At 36.8% G+C, this 23,602-nt stretch overlaps 1 protein-coding gene and 1 long non-coding RNA gene across 3 annotated transcripts; one reads left to right on the forward strand and one right to left on the reverse strand.

Annotated features, from left to right (window-relative positions):
- Window positions 1-38: 38 nt before the first annotated feature.
- Window positions 39-10,686, reverse strand: LOC148958250 (protein boule-like). 2 transcript variants are annotated; one of them, XM_089112974.1, is made up of 5 exons: window positions 10,104-10,684; window positions 9,786-9,851; window positions 8,677-8,768; window positions 7,954-8,008; window positions 39-463 (listed from the first exon to the last, which is right to left on the reverse strand). In XM_089112974.1, exons 1-5 carry the CDS (start codon window positions 10,104-10,106, stop codon window positions 380-382), a joined length of 300 nt encoding a protein of 99 aa, XP_088969100.1. In that variant the 5' UTR covers window positions 10,107-10,684; the 3' UTR covers window positions 39-379. The 2 variants fall into 2 exon arrangements, with proteins under 2 accessions (XP_088969100.1, XP_088969099.1); XM_089112973.1 differs by lacking the exon at window positions 39-463 and having other exon boundaries at window positions 470-8,008; window positions 10,104-10,686.
- A 2,482-nt stretch (window positions 10,687-13,168) lies between these two features.
- LOC148958251 (uncharacterized) lies at window positions 13,169-15,437 on the forward strand. Its single transcript, XR_016144666.1, has 2 exons — window positions 13,169-13,791; window positions 14,632-15,437. It is a non-coding gene; the product is annotated as an uncharacterized LOC148958251 (long non-coding RNA).
- The last annotated feature ends 8,165 nt before the right edge of the window (window positions 15,438-23,602 follow it).

Below are 23,602 nucleotides of genomic sequence, written 5' to 3' on the forward strand. Positions count from 1 at the left end.
AGACCGAGATACAACTTTTTGTTTAGGGTGGGGGGGCATGCCCTGATAAATCATTGTAACAACTGCCATATTTTACAAAATAAAAGAATTATGCCTATGGAATTCACCCCCCCCCCCCGGCCCCCCTGGTATCTCGTTCCTTTGCCTCAGCCCATGGAAACCTATTTCACAAAAGCTACTTTAGGGTTATGGCTTATTCGAGGGGAGGGGCCGTATTCGAGGGGGGCTTATTCGAGGGGGGCTTATTCAAAGATGGGGGCTTATTCGAGGACTTAGGATATTTCGTTGATGAATTACAAACATCATCTTTACACAGAGCGCCATCGCATTGCTTTCCTTTATTGCTTTCCTACATTGTGCTTGCATTAAACTGAATGAATCAAAAGAAGTAACATGTAATGCATACCTTCTGACGAATAGCGGGGCCTAGATTCAGCTTCTTTTGGTTGAAGAAAACGGTGCCCTTGAGAAAAAGAAGAAGAGTAATTAAAGTAATGAAAGTAATTAAACATAATATATTAACACATTCATCGGTTCCTGTTGCATGGGATCAATGTGTCGCAGCCACTTTGATTCAAGGGAGCAATTTATTGGACAGCTCGTGTCAGATGGTCTTAATGAGTTTCAATTTCACTCTGTACACTGTATAACGTTATAAGTAAGTATCGTCCGTCCTCAGGGCCGTCGTTGAGTGGGGGTATGGGGGGGGGGGTGTGACAACCACCCTGTGAAAAACTGGGTAATCAGAGCTCCTTGCTCTGCATACTTCAGATAATTTGCTAATAATAATTATTATTTTTTAAATAACATCATGATGAATTGTAGCTTTGAGATTCTTGTAGATTCCGGTTTCAGCCTGACTGACGTTTCTTATTCTTTCGCAAAAATTTCAGCCTCGCGTGTTTCTTGCTTTGTTGCTGATTTTTTTGGAATGGAATTTTTGTAACGCATAGTAGTGTCTGGACATAATCTGTGCTTTATAAAGTAATTAATGCTATTTTGCTTATCGCTTTCTGTTTTTCGGTTGGGATTCTTTCATTTTTCAATTTTAGCTGGTATTTTATTGCTTGAGTTTTTTTTTAATCTCAGCTGCCTTGTTTCTTATGCTGTTCTTATTCTTTTGGGCAAACCTCAGCCTGAAGTTTCTTATTAAGGGCCGTTCTTATAAGAAAGCGTGTCATGACTTGTTTGTTTATGTCATAAATTTTTATGCTACTTTAAAATTTTTCGAGTGCAAATAATGGATGCCCGGCTCACTATATCGAGCAAAACGCCTTCTTGCAACCCTGAATCTTCAACAGGAATAGAGAGACAGAAAGACAAAGATAAAAGCGGACTGAAACAAGTAATCTGATTCTCTTTTAGCTGTTTATGCATATCGTGCAAACTGCTTAATATCGTAGTTACCTCCAGCAGCTGAAAACTGGTTGAGCCAGCTACCGTCTTCACACGGTCTAATGTTGTGAAGATCATGCGATGAAAATCAAGAAACCATTTATGATTGACTCTTCTGTTAAAAGCGCTTGTGGCAAGTAACAGGCCTTTAAATTTATATAAAAAACCTTTACAAATCTTCTAATGTTATTTTAAGATTGCGGTTTCAAACTGAGGTAATCTGGAAATGGCCAATGGTCAACATATAATAAGTGCGGTAATTAAGAGGAATTAAGATACACACTATTAATTGCAAAACAATACTTCCAATCTGTTATCTGAACATTATTTTGCCGAAACCAGTGACAAACAGTAAACAGTGCCGTTTTCTATATAAAAACGTTGAAATTGTGTTTTTACGTACAGTATATGCAACATTCAGTTGGGCCATATGGACCAAAACGTGTAGTGCTATAAACAATGGCCATTTTTGCAAAATATCTCAAACACAGTCAGGGCCGTCGCGAGGCAAGCCTCGTTGGGGGGGGGGGATAGATTGTACTACAAATTTACCTGATTAAAAAATTATTGCCTTAAACTCTTTAACTTCTGTCACAAACCTCTGCAATACAATTTGTCAATCTACCTCTGTATATAATTCGCAACTTTCATTTTTATATGATAATAACGGACTTTCCTAATAGTTTTCTCAAATCTGTGTATCGAGACAGGCAAAGGATATAGTTACTACCCGAGGCGGCACCATGGTTGCCGCCGAAGGAAGAGGACATTTTCGAATTTTGATGCTTCTAGTTCGCTGGAAAATGCACTCTTTTAAGAAAATTTCATTAAAGCAATCCTCCTAATCCTATTGAAAATTATTATTATTTTGCAAAAAACTTTTACAGCAGATTAAAACAACAATTTCGCCGTGGTCTTGAAAAATACCAGGTTGTCTGGTTATTCTAATGCTTGGTAAGAAGCACCACTGGTTGTCAATTTAGATCACTCTTTCCATCTTAGCATGCCTTTTGAATGTTAAAAAAAATCTGGAGCTCATAGTGAATTGCAGTTGACGCTCCTACAGAGAAACTCTAGGAGAAATGGACACAAGGCACAATTTTAAGAGGGCCTGGATTTTTAGATTTATTGCAAACAAGCAATCTTGAAATCTTCGAATCATTAGTTTGTTTACCTTCATTCATATCAAGGAATATCATATTTAACCAATGGAGCAACTACCTTTGCTTGATCCTTTATTGATTTTATGACATGAAGGACTCTGAAATACCTAAAGCGTTTCTTCAACCGAGCGGATTTTACCTGAAATTTCTTATTGAGATACAATTTGGGGGGTGTGGCACCCCCTACACCCCCCGGTAAGCAAAATTGGTATTTTGGCATTGAAAGAGTGTGACCTCCTTTGGTCCTCATAAACACAGCACAATTTATCAAAATCATGCGCAAAACAACATAACTTATTTATCTTTGGAGAGGAGATTTACTTCGCTGCCTGAATGCATGCACCAACTGTACATTTTGTCAGCACTTGGTTCACAACCCAAGGACTATTTTGATACAAACCCCCCTCTCCGGCAAGGCTTTTTGTCAATCGTCCAGCTCTTTTGACTACAGCTAGTTGACAATCAGCTCCCCGTTTAGCCCATTTATATAAAAACATGGTAAGTTTACCAAATGTACCTGGTGAGTTTAAGAGCCTTTTTTAGGGCTTGATCACTCCACATGAAAACAGTACTTTTGGTTCTGTTTCTGTGGGTGTTCCAATAATACCCAATTCTCTCCTAAGGCTGGGAGTCTGTAATCTGTAAAAATAGCTCAACATATATTATATTACAAATGAGTAAAACCACGTGTTTTTGGTTAACGTGTAGCCACTGCACATTCAGAGACAGAAGAAACAATGTAACAACATGTAAACATGCATGGAAACAAACACCGGGCACTGGTCTTTCAAATATTTTTTTATTACAAGGTAAATCATATTATCAACACATGTATGCACACGAACAAAGGCTGCGTGGAAATTCATATATTGCCGAGCAGGCAAGCAGGGAACATAATTGTGTGGACACAAACATTAACTACCAAAGAGGTTAAATACAGCAACACATGTTAATTATCTACTGGAGCCCTGATCCTGTGCCCTGACCAAACGGTGGAACATGGATAAAACATTTGTTGCACAGACTTGCATACCGAAATTCAGTGAATGGTCAAAAAATGCAGCATCTCGTGCAATATTTGATCATTTTTTTAAACAAACAGAAATCGAATCACATGGATTTCCTGGTGTCTTTAGTAAGCTTTATACTAAATACCATTTCAATCGACCCATATCAAACGAATTGTACTTGTAATTATAAGAATTATTAGGCTAAAATTGTATACCGTATTTCCTCTAAAGAACCCCGCGGCGTTTATTACAAACTCCAAATTTTGAAGGCGACGTTTATCAGAGGGCGGCGTTCAATACAAAATGAAAAGTTTGTCAAATAAAAAATGACAAAAAAATGCGATGAGAAAAGATAAAAAGAATTTCAAGTCAAGTCAAGGCATGTCAATATCCCTGTCTCCGTCAGAGTCCTCGTCTCTATGAGATAAATTTTTTTATGGCTTTCGAATAGTAAGCGTATAAACGGTTCCTTACTTCTTGTTTGGTGTGTTTTCTAATAAACGCCGCTTTTCAAGATGCGGCGTTCAATAGAGGACGGCGTTTATCAGAGGGCGGCATTTTTTACAAATGGTTGGCTGAAGGTGCGGCGTTCAATAGAGGGCGGCGTTCATTAGAGGAAATACGGTATGGAAATGATCCAAGAAACAATTTTACTTTTGATCACTGACAAGATTTGCAGATAAGGACCTTAAAAGTGTACTTCTGAACTGAGTTTCCCAAAAAAATAACAGGAAAACCAGTGGAAAGTAATTTAACAAAAGGGACCAGAAAGTCAAAAGTTGTTTGTTTTATTTGTCCATCTTAAAGACGGAAGGAGCAGTTCGTGCCAATTAAATGTGTCAGTCTGTACTCGAGTCTGTAGAGCCAAATAAAATTTTATAAGAACAATTATATAAGAACACGAGCCTCAAAACTGGTCAAAAGTTAAGAACAAATTAAGAACAAGCTGAGGCTGAGCTTCTGCAAAATGCAACTTTGAACAACGTCTTTTCTCAAAATCGAGGATTTTTAGCGATATGTGGGTACTTTTTCGGTGAATATTCAAATTTTTCAGCAAATTAAGGCTGTCTCACTCACTTTGTTGGCAAATGAGGCCTGAACACCACTTAGAGCGAAAAAGCTAGCAATAGCACTGCTTACACCTTATTAATTTAAGAACAAATTAAGAACAATCCAGCCTCAGATTTTCGAAAAAATTAAGAACAGTCAGCCTGAACTTAAATATACTGGTTCTTATAAAAAAAAGTGTATTCTCGTCAATGTTTTTAATCGACCAACTTTGGGTTTTCAAATCAATAACACTGAAATTCCTAAACAGTGAAAACATACATATTCAAGTGCAAAGCAAAGTCCAAGAGTCGCTAAAACCGAAATTGATTTCGAATCTTAACAGGATATGACCCGACGTTTGAACTTCTGGCACCCTAAATATCCCATGGAAAATAAAATTAAAGGCGGCGTGTATAGTCACAAAAGCAACTCAGCACCAACGGAAAATTGTGGTATTGATTCATGCAAAACGGGATATTGTTGGCGAGACAAACTAGAAAAAGTCTTTTGATGAGTGAGGCAACCCTCCGTTAAATAGCATGCACATGGAACGAAATCATTAGTACGCATGCTCATTGACTCCACGACGGAGGTTTGTCTCACACATTTGAAGATTCTCGGTCGTTCCTCTCCGCAACAAGATAGGAGGTTGATTAATCAGTTGAGTAATGCGCGAAAATATGATAAAAATAATTCTATTTTTATCCAACTAAATAATACTAAAATACTTTTTATCAAAAAGTAAAAAATAATTCAAATTTTGGCAGGTCATTGCAAAATTTCGTGGGAAACCTAGAAGTCTCAATTATAAAGAAGGAATTGGTAAAACACTCGTGCAGAGGGAAGACATGGAGTGATTTTATAGGAAAAGTCTTGGTTTCATCTTTCTGCCAGGAAGAAAGTTAAAAATTTGCCAAACTGATGCAAATTTACTTTAAATGACCAGGAGCAGGAATTTTCAAAAAAAGAATATAAAAATTTATCAAAACCCTTTCAAACAACTTTTAGAGAAAGTAATGACATCATCAGAAAGTAATGACATTATCAGAAACGAATGACATCAGCAAAAAGTTCAAGTAGAACTTATAATTTTTATCTTACCAAATGGTCAATTATTTCTAAATAGGGTGGAATTAACTTCAAAAAAAGTGCAAAAAAAGATAAATAGTGAATGATTGATGAAAAAAATGAATAGTGAAACTTGGATACAGAAGGTTCCAACGAAACCATGGTAAGACATTCCAAGAGACAAAAACTATTAAAAGCAAAGCTATTCTTGGTCGTGGGTCACGAACAACAAAAAGAGAATTATCTTTTGCCTGAGTTTATTTTGTGAGAAAGTTGTAATCATTACTAACAATTGGTCTTGGAGAGCTTTCTGATATTCTTGGAAACGCAAACAACAATAAGGGAGCTATCACTAAATGTGAAATCCAGGTTAACGGGATTTGCGAGATTTCAAATTCTTTCATTTAGCAAAACCCTGTCGCAGAAAGCAAAGGGAGCTCATTTGTTCTCATAATTGCTCGAAATCAGTACAGTCACCCCAATCTGCTGCTACAATTTTGCTTTGTTTTGAATAACTGGGGAACACGCGGACACTACACTTGATACATGTAATTTTACATATCCCCTTTATTAGCTACCCAGAACTCGAAATTTGCAAATCTATTAAACATGAGTACTGAAAGTATATACACACTTTTTTTATAAAAACCAATAAATTTAAGTTCAGGCTGACTTTTCTTAACATTTTCGAATAAGGCTGGATTGTTCTTAATTTGTTTTTAGATTAATAAGGTGTAAGCAGTGTGATTGCTAGCTTTTTCGCATCAAGGAGGTACTCAGGCCTCAATTGCCAACAAAGTGAGTGAGACAACCTTCATTTGCCGACAAGTTTGAATTTTCACGGAAAAGTACCCCTAAACATGGCTAAAGTTCCTCGTTTTTGAGATAAAACGTTCAAAATTGCATTTTACAGTAGCTCAGCCTCAGCCTGTTCTTAATTTGTTTTTAACATTTTTAAGGCTCGTGTTCTTATAAAATTATTCTTATAAAAAAGGAATGTGTTCATTGAACCAAAAAGGAACCCATTTCTGGCCATGTTTAACACTTTCAGTGTTTAGACATACTTTGAATTGATTATAAAAGAACATATGCATTCCTGTTACGGACTTCTTTTGCATCAGGTTTTCCAGCAGAGTAACCTTTACTTCATTTTTATTAACATAGCTTCAAAGTTTACCTTTAGATTGGAGGTTTATTACATAGCACTGCAATTCAAATATTGAGGACATAGAAAATTAAATCTTCTACAAAGTAACAGCTGCTTAAAATAGGTAGGATGTTTGGAACCCCAATCTTTTTGCTAGAGGTTGGGTTTTGTAGAAAAATTGAGAAGCATTTCGGTGCCTGGGTGATTGCAAAATAGAGTGGATTTGAGACCTTCGTTGCAAATAGTTTTCTATTGTGTCTTAGTTTGTCTAAAAGACTTGTCAATGTAGCTTCTTTCCTTCAGCTGTGCGACAAGAAATGCCTAGCAGAGAGTGACGTTGGTAGAGGATACCTCATTTGAATAACAGTCTTTGGGGAAGAATGGCGGAGAGATAAATAGGCCAACGGAAGGGTAGGGTACGTCGCCCTGATTAACAATGAAAACAAATTTACCAAGATACCATGGGGTTTGCGTGTCAGGATTACGCGCTCAAAAATTACATGATAGAAATTTTAAATAAACGGAGTCACGGAATGTGAACCAGAAGAAACAATGGTATGAAATTGCTTAAGACGATGACATGAAAGACTTAAATCAATACACATGATTCGTGACTGGTTTGCGAAAGCTGTAAACAAGGCAGGTTGTCCAATTTGCATCACGTTTGGTCTTCTATTAGGGTAAACACCAGCACATTATGATAAAGCTCCCATTTCAACTCTCGATTGAATTTTCAGTGAAAACAAAGGTTATGGAACCAAGAGAAGCCGGAAACATGATCTGGCAATGTTCCCAGCACGCAAAGATGGATTCCAAATTATTAGGTAGAATCCATCAAGACTAAGGCCCCGAATTACAAAGCGGCATAGCATTCGCTATAGAGAACAGGAAGAAGACCAACACAGCATAAATTGTGAAAAATAGCGAATTTCCGATTGTATAACTAAAGCAAACGAAAGAAAACGCCCGGAAACACTCAGAAAGCCAAAATCGAGATTTCAGAATGCCAGAATGTCTAGATTAAAAGGGAAATGCCGCCTGTGAGAAAATATTCATTTAGATGCAAAAGTGAAAAATGACTCATGTCTGAGCAAGAAAATAAATACATAAATAAATATACCAGCTTTTGAGTCTGTATCGCCTCCTGCTTTGACTCAAAGGTGACGAATCCAAACCTGGTAAAAAATAGAAAATTAAATAAGATTGTGGGGTAATAGCCATGAGCATCTTGTTTTAAGCACATTAACGGGGTTTATATGGCTTCGCTTACATATCATTTATTCATAATTGGGGGGTAGGGGGGGCTAAGTCATGTATGTTTATGTTACCAAGGCTTGGGACTCTAAATATCCATACTGGGCAATTAATTTTGTTTTAAAGACTAAGAAAATGGCAAAAAATCTCTTTAAAATACCAGAAGAATATTTTTAACATATTGAATCTTTAGGATATCCTGTATTTGGGTAGATCTATATTCAATGAATGGGATGAACCATTTTATACGGCATTTCAGTGCGCATTGGTAAAGAGGCGGTTGTTCAGTTTCTGTAACATGAGCTGCGGGATTTGGTAGAATTGCGTTTAAATCCCCTCGGTAAAGGATTGAAATTAACAGACAAGTATAATGCTTTCCAAGCAACTGTTGAATATACGTAGCAAAATCAATGCTCAAACGGGTTCACCAGTTTGATGATGAACCATGTAATTGATTGTCGTTGCTTCATTTTTATGCTTCCTGTCATTTGAGATGAACACGGATAATTGCTTTGTTATATTACCAATGCAAGGTAATTTCGAAACCTTAATCACAAATTCAAAGCTCAAAAACAAAGTGTCTTCTCACCCGCGGCTGAAACCATCTTTGTCTGACACGATTTTACAGTCTTTCACTTTGCCATGCTGTTGAAAAAAGTCCCTCAGCTCCTCTTCCTTTGTCTGTCAGACAAAATCATAACAAAGTCAACAAACTCTATACTTTACTAAGATTTGCCGTGATATGATAATTCAAAACCGATTGACAAACTGCCAAAATTGTATTGCAGTCTCTGAACAGTATCTGCTTCAACTCAATCTTGTAAACATGGAAAAATATGTAGAAAATACGCAGAAGGGAATGTAGTCAGCCGAGGTAGATTTCTTGGTAACAAAAGCTTTTTGAGGGAGACAGTCTACAAAACTTTCATTGAATTTTTTAATTAACAGTTGATTTTGACTCTCTTTAAACCTATAGATGTAAAACTTACCCAAATGAAAACTACTCAACTCGTTCTTGTAAACAAATAATTTAGACACAGCTTCAGTTTTTTCTGTTTAAATAACTCTGGCGGAGATGTGCGTCAACGATGTGAAAATAGCTTGGATTCGATCCAGAAACCGGTATTATGAACACACGTGAAGCAAATTAGGACTAAATGCACTTGTTATTCAAACTTTTGGAGCAAAATATAGCCTAAAATAAAAGCCAGTAAGATAAAAAGAACTTAAAGAAGGGTTGGCATTTGCACTCTTTCTCTAAAAAGCTAGAAAAATTTCCTGGCGGTCAAGACAATAATCGTGGCTTGTGATAAGACCGCGGTAGAATTACTTGTCACCCAGCTTGAAAATCGGGCTACCTAGAAGCCTGAAAAATCCCTAAAATCTCCGCTATCGTGGATAAATGAATCGCTTTCACGGCACAACTGGATACAAAGATTCCTGGATATCCTGCAAAGTCATCCCCGGAAACATCTCTTCTTTTTCCAAAGATCGGAATAAACAAAGGGACAGGGCCTAAAATGAATCGCGGGGCAAGGGAAATCCACGCCGACCCTTGAAAAGCACTTGAGTTTAACTCATGTATTTCCCACTGTCAAATAATATTGGGAGGAATTGGTTACGTTCACGTGCTGCATTGTTTTTAAGAATAAGATGACATGTTATTTGAGCATGATAAAACACAATTGAAATTCTTACGTCAAAGGCTATGCCACCAACAAAAATTCTGTTTGGGATCTGCACGCCATACTTGACAACATCAGCCTAGAAATTGACATAATAACATAAAATCTATCACAATGAGAAATAAAACGAAGCCAGATCTATGTATAATGTCAGTTTTCGTCTGGAACTTGCGACATTTATCTCGAACATTGTTTATCTAAAAAAACCAAAACTAATGATGTATTTCAAGCAAACCAAAGATTATGTCACTGAATTTTTGGAGGTACTGACAACATAATAAAGATAACTCATTATATAATAAATAAAAATATCTTTCATAGCTCTACATACCATAATGTGGCCTCTTATATTTTGCAGGGCCAAAAGCCGCCGTTATATTTCCTTAGCTGAGATTTTCATGCACGACCAAAGAGATTTCTGCCCCATTGACAGCACGCTATCGAGAATTGTTAACTTGCCACTCCAGCATCGGATTTTGTCCTGTCAATCAATCCACAGTTTTATAAACCCTTTGTTTTCGAGCAATTTTTCTAAATGTCAAGTGAAAATATTTCTCTGGGGGATTCACTTAACAACTTCTCTTTGTCTTGAACAACAATATATCTCCTTTGACAATACAAAATGCTGGTCTCCCAAGAGCAACAAACGCAATTGATAAACTTTAGCTGGACATGAATAATCTTCGCCTTAAAGCCTTCACTTCTGATAAAACACAACTCGTGTTTTGATCAACCTTGAGGTAGCCAATAATAAAAACAACGTATCCCAAAAGAGTGTCAGCGCTTGTCTTTGCCTGCTCAGTGTTCAGGAAACCAAACGCACGCAAAACAGCACGTGGCTATTATTCCATTCAAATGAATCACACGGCATTTTCTGTGCGCCATCAGCCAATCACTTCCCGTGTATCTGTGGTCGTCATAGAGGGGATACCCTTTTTAACTCAACATAGTTCATCCAATAGAAATCTGCTCGAATTAAAATGAAAGGATCTCTTATTGCGTTTCCTTTCTATGTCTTTGTTCTGTTGTCCGCAGAAGATGCAGGTGTATCGTCGGAAACGTATCCCGTTTGATCATATGTGATGTCATCTTATCCTGAAACGATACTCTTAAAAACAAAACTATTCACATAAAACATATTTTGAATAAAAGTATAACAAACCCAGCAGCTTGTTATAAATGCTAAAATAATCATGTTTGGATGGTAGACGAATACCTTAGACATTGAGGAAGATCCTGGATTTTCACCTACCCAACAGTAAAAATCTAGTGTCGACTGAAACAATTTTCAGAAAGGTTATTCCTCGATCTTTTCATGAAACTACCAATGAATGAAATCAAAAAGTACTCAAAGTGAAAATGTTTTTCGAGTTTCCTCAACTGAAGTAACATTTAACAATTAACGCTGATGATGCTGCAGCTATGAAGTAACACTGATACCTTTAGAAGTATGTAAGTGAGAAGGTTTTTATCAACGGTGTCTAAAGGCGTGAATGTTATTTTACACTGCCTTGTTTTTTTACCTCAGGTCCACTCTTTTCCAAATGATCTAGTCGAATGTCTTTCCTCTTGATTCAAGGCTGATCTGTTAACAACCCTGGCTGGTATGAGCGTTGAAGTTAAGTTACTATGAATTGTCTCTTGCTTCCTTGAAAGTTCCTCTCAAAAATTGAGGATGGAAATAAGGTATTCCAGCAGTAGCATAATAAGGGGTGTGAGTACCAGGGGGAATACCCTCTCTCCTCCATTCGTTTGAGAAAATGCCCCTTTTTTAAAAGTGTTCTCTTTAAGATTTTTGGAAAAGTGCCCCCTTTTCTGAGAAAAAGTGACCCCACCTACCTTGTGACCCTCAGGCTGTAATATTCACTAAAGTTCTGATGATAAATGAATTTGGTAATGCGCACATTAATTATGAATAATAGCCAAGCCGAGGGGCGATTCACTCTTGCAAGTAGCGTACGAGAATTTGCCTAAAACAAAAGGATTTTTGGGGATTTTCAGATAAAACAATAGGATTTTCACGAAGATTTTCACTACCTTTTCTAAAATTCTTCATGTCGAAGAAACACAATACCAAAGATTTTAACTTTCTTCTTAATAATGATTTAAGAATAATTCAACACTCAGAATCACAAAGGTTAAAGAATATTGAGTCCAACAACAATTAAGGCCTAGGTTAAACGTCGCTTATTCATGATCTGTAATTAACATGTAATCATTGTAATCATTTTACAATTAACATCCTTAGTTTTCTGCTGTCATAACTTGCCTTGTTGATGCATTTTGTCAGTGTTTACATTGAACTTTTCGGATTAATCTTATTATTAAATGCCTTTTCTGGGTTTTATTATAGATTATACCTACAAAAGGCATTAAATTATACAATTGACAAATAATGAATAAAAAGAAGCTCTGAATCATACTACCATAAATCATTTTCCAGGTTTCATGCATAATACAGGATTTACTTAATAAAGAACTAAAAAACAACATTATGTGCTACACATTAAAGGTTTTTGCTGAAAAATGGCAGTTTACCTCCTGGTTTTACAACAACAAGATGTAAAAGCAAAGATATAAGTTATATTTTTTTTTCGCTAACTAGGGAAACCTGAATTACAGAAGAATCAGTTGAAGAACTTCAAAAGGGTTTTGAAAACGACGTGAATTTGAGCCAAGTCTTAAAAACATAGATATGAAAATAATTTGGCTAAACTATTAGTCACTGGGCCCTTGTCTCTATTTCTCAACCATACGCTTACGAACTCCCTTAATATCAGCGTCCGTTCTTAAACAACAATACCTGTTTTCCCCGGCACTGAAAGTAATATTTTGTTGATTTGAATCATATATCAAATATTTAGTTGTTTATATATCACTTTCAATTTGTCCCCTATTGGTTACCCTTACAGTGTTAAAGAAGGATGACAATTAAATAATAATGTAACTTATATCACTCATAAGAAATTATGGTTACTTATCGAATAATTTGGTATTGAAAGCTTTTGAATTGATAAACACCAATGCGTGTCCAAAACACACGCAATTTTGGTCCAATTTGGAAAATGATAAGTTTTAACATTTGAAAAAGAAATCATAGTTCAGCAAAGTGCGATTAGTTGATAAGATTAATAGTAAATCAAAGTCTGATATCTTAAAACTCTAATATACGATAGACGAGAAACGGCCTTCACGCTCGACTTATAGCCCTGTTTTGTTTTTGTTAATGTGTAAATCTTATTACTGTTTCAATTCAAAAGCTCAATTTGGTCTCTACCCCTGAGTTTTCTGAAGACGCATTCCTTACATTCTGCTCTCACAGAGTTCTTCAAATGTGACGTCATAAAAACACTTTTTGGAATCTTCAATCTTGACCACACATTCTTAAAGAACACCGTGAAATACCTCCGAAACTGCAACATATTTGAGACATGTTAAAGGGCCACTCCAGCCCAAAACTTTTTTTGCATAAATTGGTAGTTAGTCGAGAAAAAGAAGCTATCGTGAATTTTTTTTTCGAAAAGCTTAACTCGTTTTCCAGATATAGACGCTCAAAGTTGAGAATCACCGTAAAAATACGACAAAATTTTTTTCGGAAAAAGCACTTTGTGACGTGTGAAAGGGCTATTGTTTCAACATTCGGCGCTATTGTTATACGTTCGCACTGAAATTCGCACGACTCGGTAGAGGCTCGGAAGAGTCATGTCGGAATCTCGGTTGTCGTTTTATTTATTTTCCTTCATTGCGATTGATGTTCAGCGGAGGCTTCCAGCCAACATGGACTAGTAATTCGACAAATCAAAGATGGAAGCTTCAACCTGAACTCATATCCTCATCTTGGCAACGCAGCAAGCTTTTCAATATGGAATGCTTCACGAATTTTCAGATGTGAATGGATTTCTGACCGAAGGCATTTCTTATCGTCGTGTCATCTCAGGGATTTCCAGGGAGCTGAATAATAGAATTGATGTCTCACCGCAGGAGAAGAAGAACCCCATTCACAAGATGGAAACTTTCCCGTAAGTCACAATTCATCCTTATTATCATTTTACTATGTTGAATGTTAGGCGAAACTGCAGGGTATAGAGGTTTGGAGGGGCTCTAAATACAGGTTTTCTAACAGCCAGTCTTGTGAACTGTCCCCCAAATGGTCAGAAATGTGGTAATATGAAAAGTACAACAGGGGCTCTCAAGCAAAATGTCACATAAAATATTACCAAAAGTAGAAGTTTGCTACTTTTTTGTACCAACAAGGGGGCCTGAGCCTCCTAGCACTACATCCCTGCCAATGATCTGTGCACTACACCTTTGCCTGAGGTATAGATGTGTAAAATTTCCCAGGGTTTGTCTCCTGAACCCTTCTTCTTCATGTTCTACCTTGTTCTGCCTTCAATTTTGGAGTTCTGCCTATTTCATCATAAAATTGATGCACAATTTCAAAATTTTGCCAGATCAATATCCAGGGCAAAAGATCTACTACCCAAAAGAAAAAACATGGAATTTACACCCTTGGTTTTGGAAAAAAGATGTGTAATATCCTCATTCTAATGTTTTAAAGGCAGAATTGTTTATATTTGTTAAATTTACCTTTGCTATTCTAGCATTGATTCATATAAGCATGGCCTATATCATTTAAATTCATCTTTGTGTTACTTCAAGTTAATATCCTTAGATGCTATTTGCTATAGTAACAGTGGTTGCCCTTTCACCCCTAAATTTCTCTTTGATCCTTCTAAATATCTATACTCTGAATGCCCCTGAGTGTCCAAGTTTCTTTGATCATTTTATGTTTTAATATGAGTCCAAAGTAAATTTCACTGGTATGTTAGTATTTATCCGTGTCAACCTTATTATTCTAGGCATAAAAAAGGTTACAAACTCTTTTATGGATCAGCAGAAAGGATCTTGCAAAAAATGCTAGATGAAGGTTGGAGATTACATGCATCCTGTTATCTGGCTACTGGCTTTGTGGGAGTGATAACTTGCCCCTCTCTTCCATTCAAGAGTTACCACAAAGACCTCAACACATTATTCTGTTTTTGTATTAACATTTTCACAAAGGAGACTATTTTTCTAAAATTATCAAAATTTTATATATAATTTGGTCATATATAATGTTTGCAAATTATTTAAAGCTAGTAACAACATATAGGTATTTTCTAGAAGTTTTGCAATAGATTATTGTTTCATGATACTTTTATAAGAACATTTCTCATGTGCAATAGAAATTACAAATTGCTAGCTAGTTCACTGGCCTGATTGTATAATTCAATGTAGCCAAGTATTTAAATACATCAAACATGTATTTATTATTCATAAATATAGCAGGTTGAGATTCTGACAGCTTAAAGGAGCCGACAAGGCCCCTGTAATAGCTTAAAGGTTAAATACAAAAATTATATTTACAAAAGTATATTGAAAAAGTTGAATTATTAATATAATCTCAAATCCCTTTTTTGTTTGTATAAAAACAAATTTATAATTTTTGAAAAAGTTGTTTGACTCATGACTAATGGTAGGTTTTTAGTCTTGTCTTGAAAGTTGTATACTTTCTTGTCCATGTCCTCATTTGTCCTGTTTTATTTCCAATAAGTCATGTTGATATGAAGCTCTTTATCCTAATGAATATGTTGTATCAATTCATACAGCTTTCATTCCCGGTATACTGGTTTTGTTTTCTTCTTTCCTCCCGAATTAATTGCGCGATGGTTTTTTAGCTGTTGCACTAAAGGAGGGGCCGATGAAAAAGCGCGAATCTTCTTTTTAAAATCAGGGAACTGGCCTGCCAATACAAATTGCTTCAAAAGCAACATTCCATAAAAGTCTGTCAACATCCTCATGTCTCTGTCTCGCTGGCCTACTTTGCCAATTTGACTTCTCTGTCAGAAAGATTCGTGCGACAAAAAACTTCCAAATTCGATCAGAGTATCAAGACTGATGAGCGATACTTCTCTCTTTATATCGATTCCAGATAAAAGTCTGGCCTTCTAACAAACATGCCGCTGCTAGGCCCTGTCTGCCATTTCGCTAGGTTCTCGTTGACCCTTTGGACAGCCGATGATACTTGCCGCGAACTTACCGAGGCCGAAAATGCCTGTGACGTCAATCCGAAGATCTCCGATAACACGGTTGAAAAACAATTCAACTCAATGACCATTTTACAAACGCTAATAACTACAAAACGGTTAGAGATATGAAAAAAATAATGAGAGATTCGTTTTCAGGAGGTCTGATTACATCGTGTTCTGAAATAAAAATTTTGGGCTGGAGTGGCCCTTTAAAATTGGATTCGATATGGCCCATTAAAGCAGAGTATATAAAGTGAAAGAAATTATCGTTGCTCCCGAACTTTCTTTTTATTTACAAAGTGAAAAGACCAAGCCAAGCAATACGTGATTTTACTAAAATCCCATTACTAAGAAAACACTTATTCAAAAGATTGAGGAAAGCCAATAGGACAAAATTTCATCCGGAGGGAGGTTGAGTCGTTTTGTCAACTCTGCATTAAAGATTCATGAGTTTACCTTGGTTCAAAAAGTTTTGAAACCAAATTAAATGATTTGATGGTGAGTGTCTGTGCCCATGTGGCCACACCTAAGCCAATTTATAACGCATTTAGCTGGTTTTGCACACTTAGAATTATTTAAATGCTCCAAACTGAAAATTCTAAAATTGTAAAATTTGTGATGTCATCGCAAGATATCTTTTTGGTAGGATGATAGCTCGGTGACTGGAGGCGCTGACTACACCCGGCCCACGCCACTAATTTGAACAAGGGATGCAAGGCTTCTTTCAAATTTTATTGTAGCTCATGAAGTTAAAATTCAAGAGTATGGTTTTGAGAAAATAAAGAAGGTTTGTGGACTTAGCCTCCTCGTTCCTGTCGATTCACCCCCTGAGGTACCATGGGTACCAGAGCCACAAAATTTCGATAGCGGAAATAGAAGTCAGGAGTGGAGAAGCGGAAGAGCGTCTAGCTAAGAAGAAGGAAAAGTTTTTTCTTCACTTTTCCTTTCCCTTCAGTTTTTACTTTTCCTCCAGCTAGATCCTCCTCCGCTTCTCCATTCCTAACTTCTATTTCCGCTCTCGAATTTTTGTGGCTCTGTTTCCCAGGTGGACTTGCTACAAGTCTCTCTCTATCCAATTTTTCCTTTTCTATATTTTTCAGATTACTAAATGAATAGAGAGAGACTTGTAGCAAGTCCATTTCCCAGGATACTTTTGAGGCCACGCCTGTGTAGCTCGTCACATTGCAAATGATTGAGTTCAGAGCGTTTGACTTTGATTTAACAAAAGCGAAATTGGCAATGGAGCAGAGCAATTCTACTACGGAACGCTACCAATGAGGGTCACTTCCATGCGGGGATGCAGTGCTTTTAATAGAGCAAGAGGGGCTCTCACAAAAATTATACCACAAAAACGGGAAAAGATTAATAAATGTAATTAAGACAAGTCGGTTTTTGGCATTAAAAAGAGTCGATGACTTTGGGCCAAATTTAGCACGAAAATCTATTGTTCTTTTCATTGCACTACACCCCTTGATGCGCCCCTGTCTACCATCCCATCTACCACATGACGGAGCAAGAAGTTAACTTGAGAACCTGCTAGGTGCCTTGATCTTTTCTGAAATACCTTAAACCTTGACAAATTACCAGGACAATGATCTAGGGAGAGGCTTACCATAAAGCAAAACAGATGGCAAGATGATACCAGTCATAATGAATACGAATTCCTGTCTTCCCTCTGGCATCCAATGCCTAAATCCAACACCTCTTTTAAAAGACTGATACCTATATGACACGTGATTGCCAGCCAGTAAACTCTAGTTGCGTCTGAATTTTCCTCTCAGTGAGTTATAGACTATGGTTTAATTTCTGTTCGAAAGAAACAGAACGTGAAATTTAAGTGTTACAATTTTAAGAAATTTACTTATGTGTTACGCAACTGAAACATAACTGGGTGCCTCTGAACCATAGTATATCTTGAAACCAAAATATCCAAGATGCAAGTCATAAACAGAAACGAATGAATTGAATAGCTGAAATTTGTTTGTGATTTTAATGTGAAACAACAACATATTCTTTCAAAAAGAATGCGGAAAATGTAAAAGAGCTTTAGCTATGTTATAAGAACGTCGAAGTGGCGTAGTTGATGTTCCCTCGATGCATAAATATCATTATCAAAAGTTGCCGAACATTGCGGCCAAGCATTTTAGTCTCATTTCGTCATTTAGTTGACGAATCATAAGGAGCAATATTCATAATATCAGCATTCTGTCTTGGGTGTTGAAGACAAAAAATACTTCTGTTGAGACATTTCGAGACATTTTATTTATAAATTTTCTAATCATTTTATTAAGCAACTTTAATTTTTTAAGCATCTGTTTGCTCAAATTTGGCTCAGCAAGGGCCTTTATCTCCAGAAAGAAAATTAACCTCGTTTCCTTCGATACTCATTTCAATTTAATTTCTGGACTCTAGCTAAAATTGCACCTCTGTAAAACGGGTTTTCATTTGTATTTCAATTAATTCAAATAACTACATTTTCAAAATAAAGACTAGTAAAATGATATTATAACGCAACTACTGTAAATCCTCAAATCAGCGCCCCTCCGTTAACCAATCGTGAAAAAGCCCCCTTCGAATAAGCTCCCCTTGAATAATCCGACATGCAGAAATTTCATGATGATTATTAAGCCTCCACTCTCGAATAGCCCCCTGCTTCATCAAACTTCTAATATATCTTATAATATTATATATCTGATAATAAGTGTCACAAATGGAAACACAACAAAACACAACATAGCAACAGAAAGAAGAAGGGTATTTTTATTGGTTTTGCCTTAAGCAGGCTCTTATTCTCAATATTACCAACAAACCTTGTAATCGAAAAAGCCCCTATGCAAAAAAATTGAGAATTTGTGGTGTAAGTGAGGAAAATCCATCTGCTTTTAATAGAATGTGTTAATTAACACACCAAACCAATAATTCCACTGTTATAAGAGCCCCATATTTTTCTGTCTTGTCGCCAACAGAGAAGAAAGAATCCACTTATAAATCTTTTTCCAGATAAAGAGAATCAAAAGACTGATGAAGTACAGCGACAGGCAGCTGACAGCCTGCGCGCAGAATCGACTGGTTTACGAGGTACGAATTTAGTTGAATGGAAAATTTAGGGTTTCTCCCCCAAAAATTTCCATTAAACCAGTCGCGTCGAGTCAGTTCCTTCCTTCTTCCCTGATTATGCATTTTGTGTAGAAAAGAGACAATAAATTGAAAAGAGTAACGCAGCTTGGGAATTCTCTCGCGAAGATGATGATGTATTCCCTCCAAATTTAATTCAAGAGTTCTGTTGTTGTTAAAGGTTTTCTCAACAATATGTTTTGAAAGTTAGTCTCATTCTTTCATTTATATTAATGGATATAGATTTTTGAGTACAATATTTCAACAAATAAGGTCCGAGCACATGTGAACTGGACCCGAGGACATTATTATAAACAAAAAATGATTGGGAAAGGCACGTGCGAACATGTCTAGTGTTTGGACCTATTTAGAAAAAGTGGATTTGTCGTGACACAAGGGAATTGTGAGAGTGTTAAAGGATCAAGTATGATGACTATGACACGCACTAGCCAACACTTTTGACACCTCTAAGAATCTGTAATGTTTTTTCACCTCTGCCAAATGATTGGTGACAAACACCTAATATTTTCCCTGAACAACTCGCACTTCTGTTTTTCAAGCATACCTCTGAGACCTATGAGAGTCAGGATCTGAATATGAAATTTGAGGGGAACAAAAGAACAAGCTGATGTTGAATTGAAATGTTTCGCCCATTTAAAACACTTGCTTTATCCCGTCGAATAACTGAATGAATCAGCAGAATATGTTGGGGCTAATGTCTAGTTACGTCATAAGTCAAAATGTTTACGGACTGCATTATTTGAATTAACTACAGGCCATTTTATCTTTATGTTAATGTGCGAAGACCATGCTGTTATTTATCACAAACAATACTTGGAGAAATTAGACAGTAAAGTTTCCCCGTCCCCTTGGAGTTTTCAAGAACAAAGCCTGAGATAAATCCTATTATACAAGCTCCATTTTGTTTCATTTAAGTCGTTTCAGTCTAAAATTAAATTGAAAAAATCAATAAATGGCTTAATAAACTTAAGACTTCCGTAATAGGCGCTAAAACTTTAGGAAGAAGCATTAAAAATTTATAGCAAGCTCAACACCAAAATCTTGAATGCTGATTGGGTTTTTAAGTCTGCTAAAGTCACCAAATATGTAGGGTGTGTAAAAGAGACAAAAACCCTAAGATGAAAAATAATGACTGGGGGAGAAATAATGACATCAATAGCGTGACAATTGCTTTTCAGGGCTTTGCCATGGGATCTTTTCAGGAATTTAAAGTGGCGAGACTTGATGCAAAAGAGCATTCACTTTTCAGCGATGCAACTGAGGTTAAAAAAAAGGAATGAGTTTGCACCATCAACTATAAAGAGCGAAGCTTCAAATAAGTAGCTAACAACTAACATGCACGTTGAAGAAAACGAAAGGAAGCACAAACGACCAGCAAATGGAGATGGGTTTTCAATAAAAAGGGAACGGGAAGTGATAGGACCTTCTAGAAAGATTACCCAGTCGCCTGGACTCTGAGATGGGCAGTGGGGCAAAACATCTGCAAAAGACATAGTTGTAAGTTATTTGCAATGCAGCTCATCATGTCCAACACTGATCATTTAAAGCAATACTACAAGTGTGGGCCTAAATGGAAGCTCGGTCTACATTCCTCGTTAAGGTGCTCCAAAGATAGGCTTTAAATCGATATAAGCTGTCAAGTTTCGACCCGTCTCTGATCTGCCCTTCTTCTTTAAACAATTTTCTTGATTTTTATCTCATCCTGTTTCTTTGTGAGGTTAACTATGATTGGTACGCTTGTCCTCTTTGATAAATCTTTATATTGCCGCGGATTAGGCACCCTTACCGAGCATGTTCATATTGACTAAGGCCACAGAATAGAAATCATTTCTAACTTGTGCTAAGGCAAGGCGTACAAATTGTGAAGAATTCTGTCCTGATTTAAGCGCATTATACGTCTGAACAGTTGGAAGACGTTCTTTGGCAATGTGCGCAGATTCATTGTCTTTATGTTCTCGATTCTTCTTTACAATGATCTTTTAGACATTCATTTCATTTTCAAGTGCAAACTCGTGCTCTTTTTCATTTTGTCAATAAATTCTCAACATTGGACAGAGGGCAATCCGTTGGAAAGTGGAAGGAGGATGGGGACAAAGGGGCTTCCTTTTCTTTTGTATTGAAGGGGCATGCATGAGAACACACTTTTTCTCTAGGAAAAGTTCCTGGGCACAACCTGGGCCTACCAGCTCTAACTCTATTGTTAAAAAGGATTGCTCTTAACTCCAGACTGGCAATACGTCACTTGATCTGAAAAACATCATCGTGTAACAAACCAAAGAGAAAATAAGCTTCTCTTCTGTTCCTTGGTTTAAAATGGCCGTTGAAAATATTGGTTTAAACTTTAAACCAAACTATCGACCTTTGAACTCAGTCAGTTTTTCACTAGATCGTCTTCTCCTGGAGATGTTGAAACCACGGGGTGGGGGGGGGGGGGGGGGTGGGGAAGTTCTGAGCTAAATTATGGGTAGGGGTCTGCTGCGAGCACATTCAAAGTGGTACCGTTGGCTAGACCAATTTCTACAAAAAGAATGCCCCTGGCAAGTGTATTATTGAAAACAATTTCCTTGGCTAGATTTATTTTCAAGCCTTTGCGTTAGCAGCTATCTCAAAATTGTTGGTTTGAACTCGGAAGTGTCAAGCGTCGATTTGTTTCATTGACTAGTTTACTTAAAAAAATGGGTCGACAGGAGAGATTTTCATTTTCAAAAGCCTTTTTCTAGACCAATATTATCAAATATGATACCCTTGGCGGTGCATCCCCTGGTACCTTTACTATTGAAGAGTTCCCCTCCCCATGTTTGAAACAGTGCTTCTGTTCTGCCTCACGGTAGAAAAATGCATCATAAACATCTTTCACTTCAATTGTTGAAATGACCCTTAACCTTTAATAGCATCCTGTCAAATAATTCTATTCGTCTATCTATGGCAAACCAACAACTATTTTAGGGCACCGGCCTTTCTTCGAAAAGAATGGACTGTTGTACCAACATTATTACGCGATGAGAACATATTAGTCAATCAATTTTTGAACTCGATTTCCCAGGGTAAATTCTGTCTATAGGGCAATGTTTGTTAATGGTTTTTATTCACGAAGGCCAATTGAGGCTTGATGTTTCCGCTCGAATTATGAAATGATAAGCTTTATTTCCCAAACCAAACAAAACTTTTAGACCATCCATCCGGATGCCCACTGTTAGAAATAACCATCAGTAAATAAAGCACAATCGTTAAGCCCAGAATTCCGATTTTCCTTTCTATTCCACTTTCCTGTTGAAAAAATTACCAGCCATACTACAGCAAAATCTGAACGAAAGCCAAGTTCAAACAAAACGATCCTGCACGGATTGTATTGTAAAGTTAGAATTTTTCAATCTTTGTAACCCAAAGAAGCAACATCAGGTTTCAAAGTAAGCATTAGCAGATCCAGTCAATGTAAAAATAAATCTACATTATACAGTGACCAGAAGAATACAAACATCAGTGCTAACAATATGTGTGGCAAGCCGTACCATGCACATAAATTAGAAAGGTTTTTCAGCTTAATCCAGGTAGCACGGACACAGAGTTTTTACATCAAAGCAGCATAAAGTTTCTCTTCCTTGTCCTATATCAGCAATCAGTGTGTACTGAGTAGCTAGAAATATATTCAAATCGCAGAAGGGATAAGAGAGTTGATGCCTTATAAACTGCAACTATTGACACTAGTTGTAAAAAAACATGCATCGTAGAAACATGCTCAGAAAGCCTCAACATGCACATTTGAGCCTCAACAAAACGCGAAACATTTATGGAAAAATCAACGCAGTACAACTAGCTGAAAACATTCTTACTGCAAACTCTTTTTTAAGCCCCCCCCCCCCGGGGGGCTTGTTGTTTTTCAGCGCTTTTATTCAAAGGGAGGCTTATAAGATAGGGGGCTTAATGAACTTTTCCTTCTGAAAAGAGGGGGCTAATAAGAGGTGGCGGGCTTCATTGAGAGGGGGGGTTAAAAAGAGAATTTACAGTGTTTCTCTTTGAAAACGGGGCATTGAGAGGGGGTGGGGCAAATTCTCCCCATGGCCTCTGTCTCTGAATGCTTATTTCTCAATTCTAAATTGATTTGTATATGCATGAAAGAGCTTAGCAATTTTGACAAAATGGCGGATGCTGATTGTAAGATAGCCCTACTCTACAGGGCTAAGAGCATAACCTGAAAGATTATGGAAAGGTTATAGAGATTTTCTGGGTCAGAATGTTTTCATTAAAAAGCAAATAAGACTCCATTTTTAGTTGAAAATATTTTAAATATCAATCATTATGTTTAGCATGTAAGCTTAAGGCATAAACAAAAGTTTGGCGTGGAAAGTTCTTATACTTCTAATGTTACTATAGAGGCACTGAGTTGGCCCAGAAACTTTCTCATATTTGGTAAATACAATTTGGTAATTATTTGATATTAAAATTTACATGCTTTTTAAATGTTTAAAAGCATAAGGAATTGGTAAATGTGCAATGCAACGAATGATGCACCGTGAGCAACACGCCATGAATGACATTTTATTTTTCTCTATGAAGTCGTCTAATTACCCTAAAAGAATATGCTTTTTTATTTTTCTAAGGCCCCTGAGAGACCATGAAGACATACGTG

The sequence above is a fragment of the Rhopilema esculentum genome, chromosome 16, assembly GCF_057945365.1.
Source record: "Rhopilema esculentum isolate cy_ngs chromosome 16, ASM5794536v1, whole genome shotgun sequence".
Lineage (NCBI taxonomy): Eukaryota > Metazoa > Cnidaria > Scyphozoa > Rhizostomeae > Rhizostomatidae > Rhopilema > Rhopilema esculentum.

What these genes read in the sequence shown, in the direction of transcription:
- LOC148958250 (XM_089112973.1), bottom strand. An exon ending in TTGGTGGCATAGCCTTTGAC is followed by an intron (nt 8,769 to 9,785) that starts GTAAGAATTTCA and finishes TTTGTCTGACAG; the next exon opens with ACAAAGGAAGAGGAGCTGAG. An exon ending in AAAGATGGTTTCAGCCGCGG is followed by an intron (nt 8,009 to 8,676) that starts GTGAGAAGACAC and finishes ATTTTTTACCAG; the next exon opens with GTTTGGATTCGTCACCTTTG.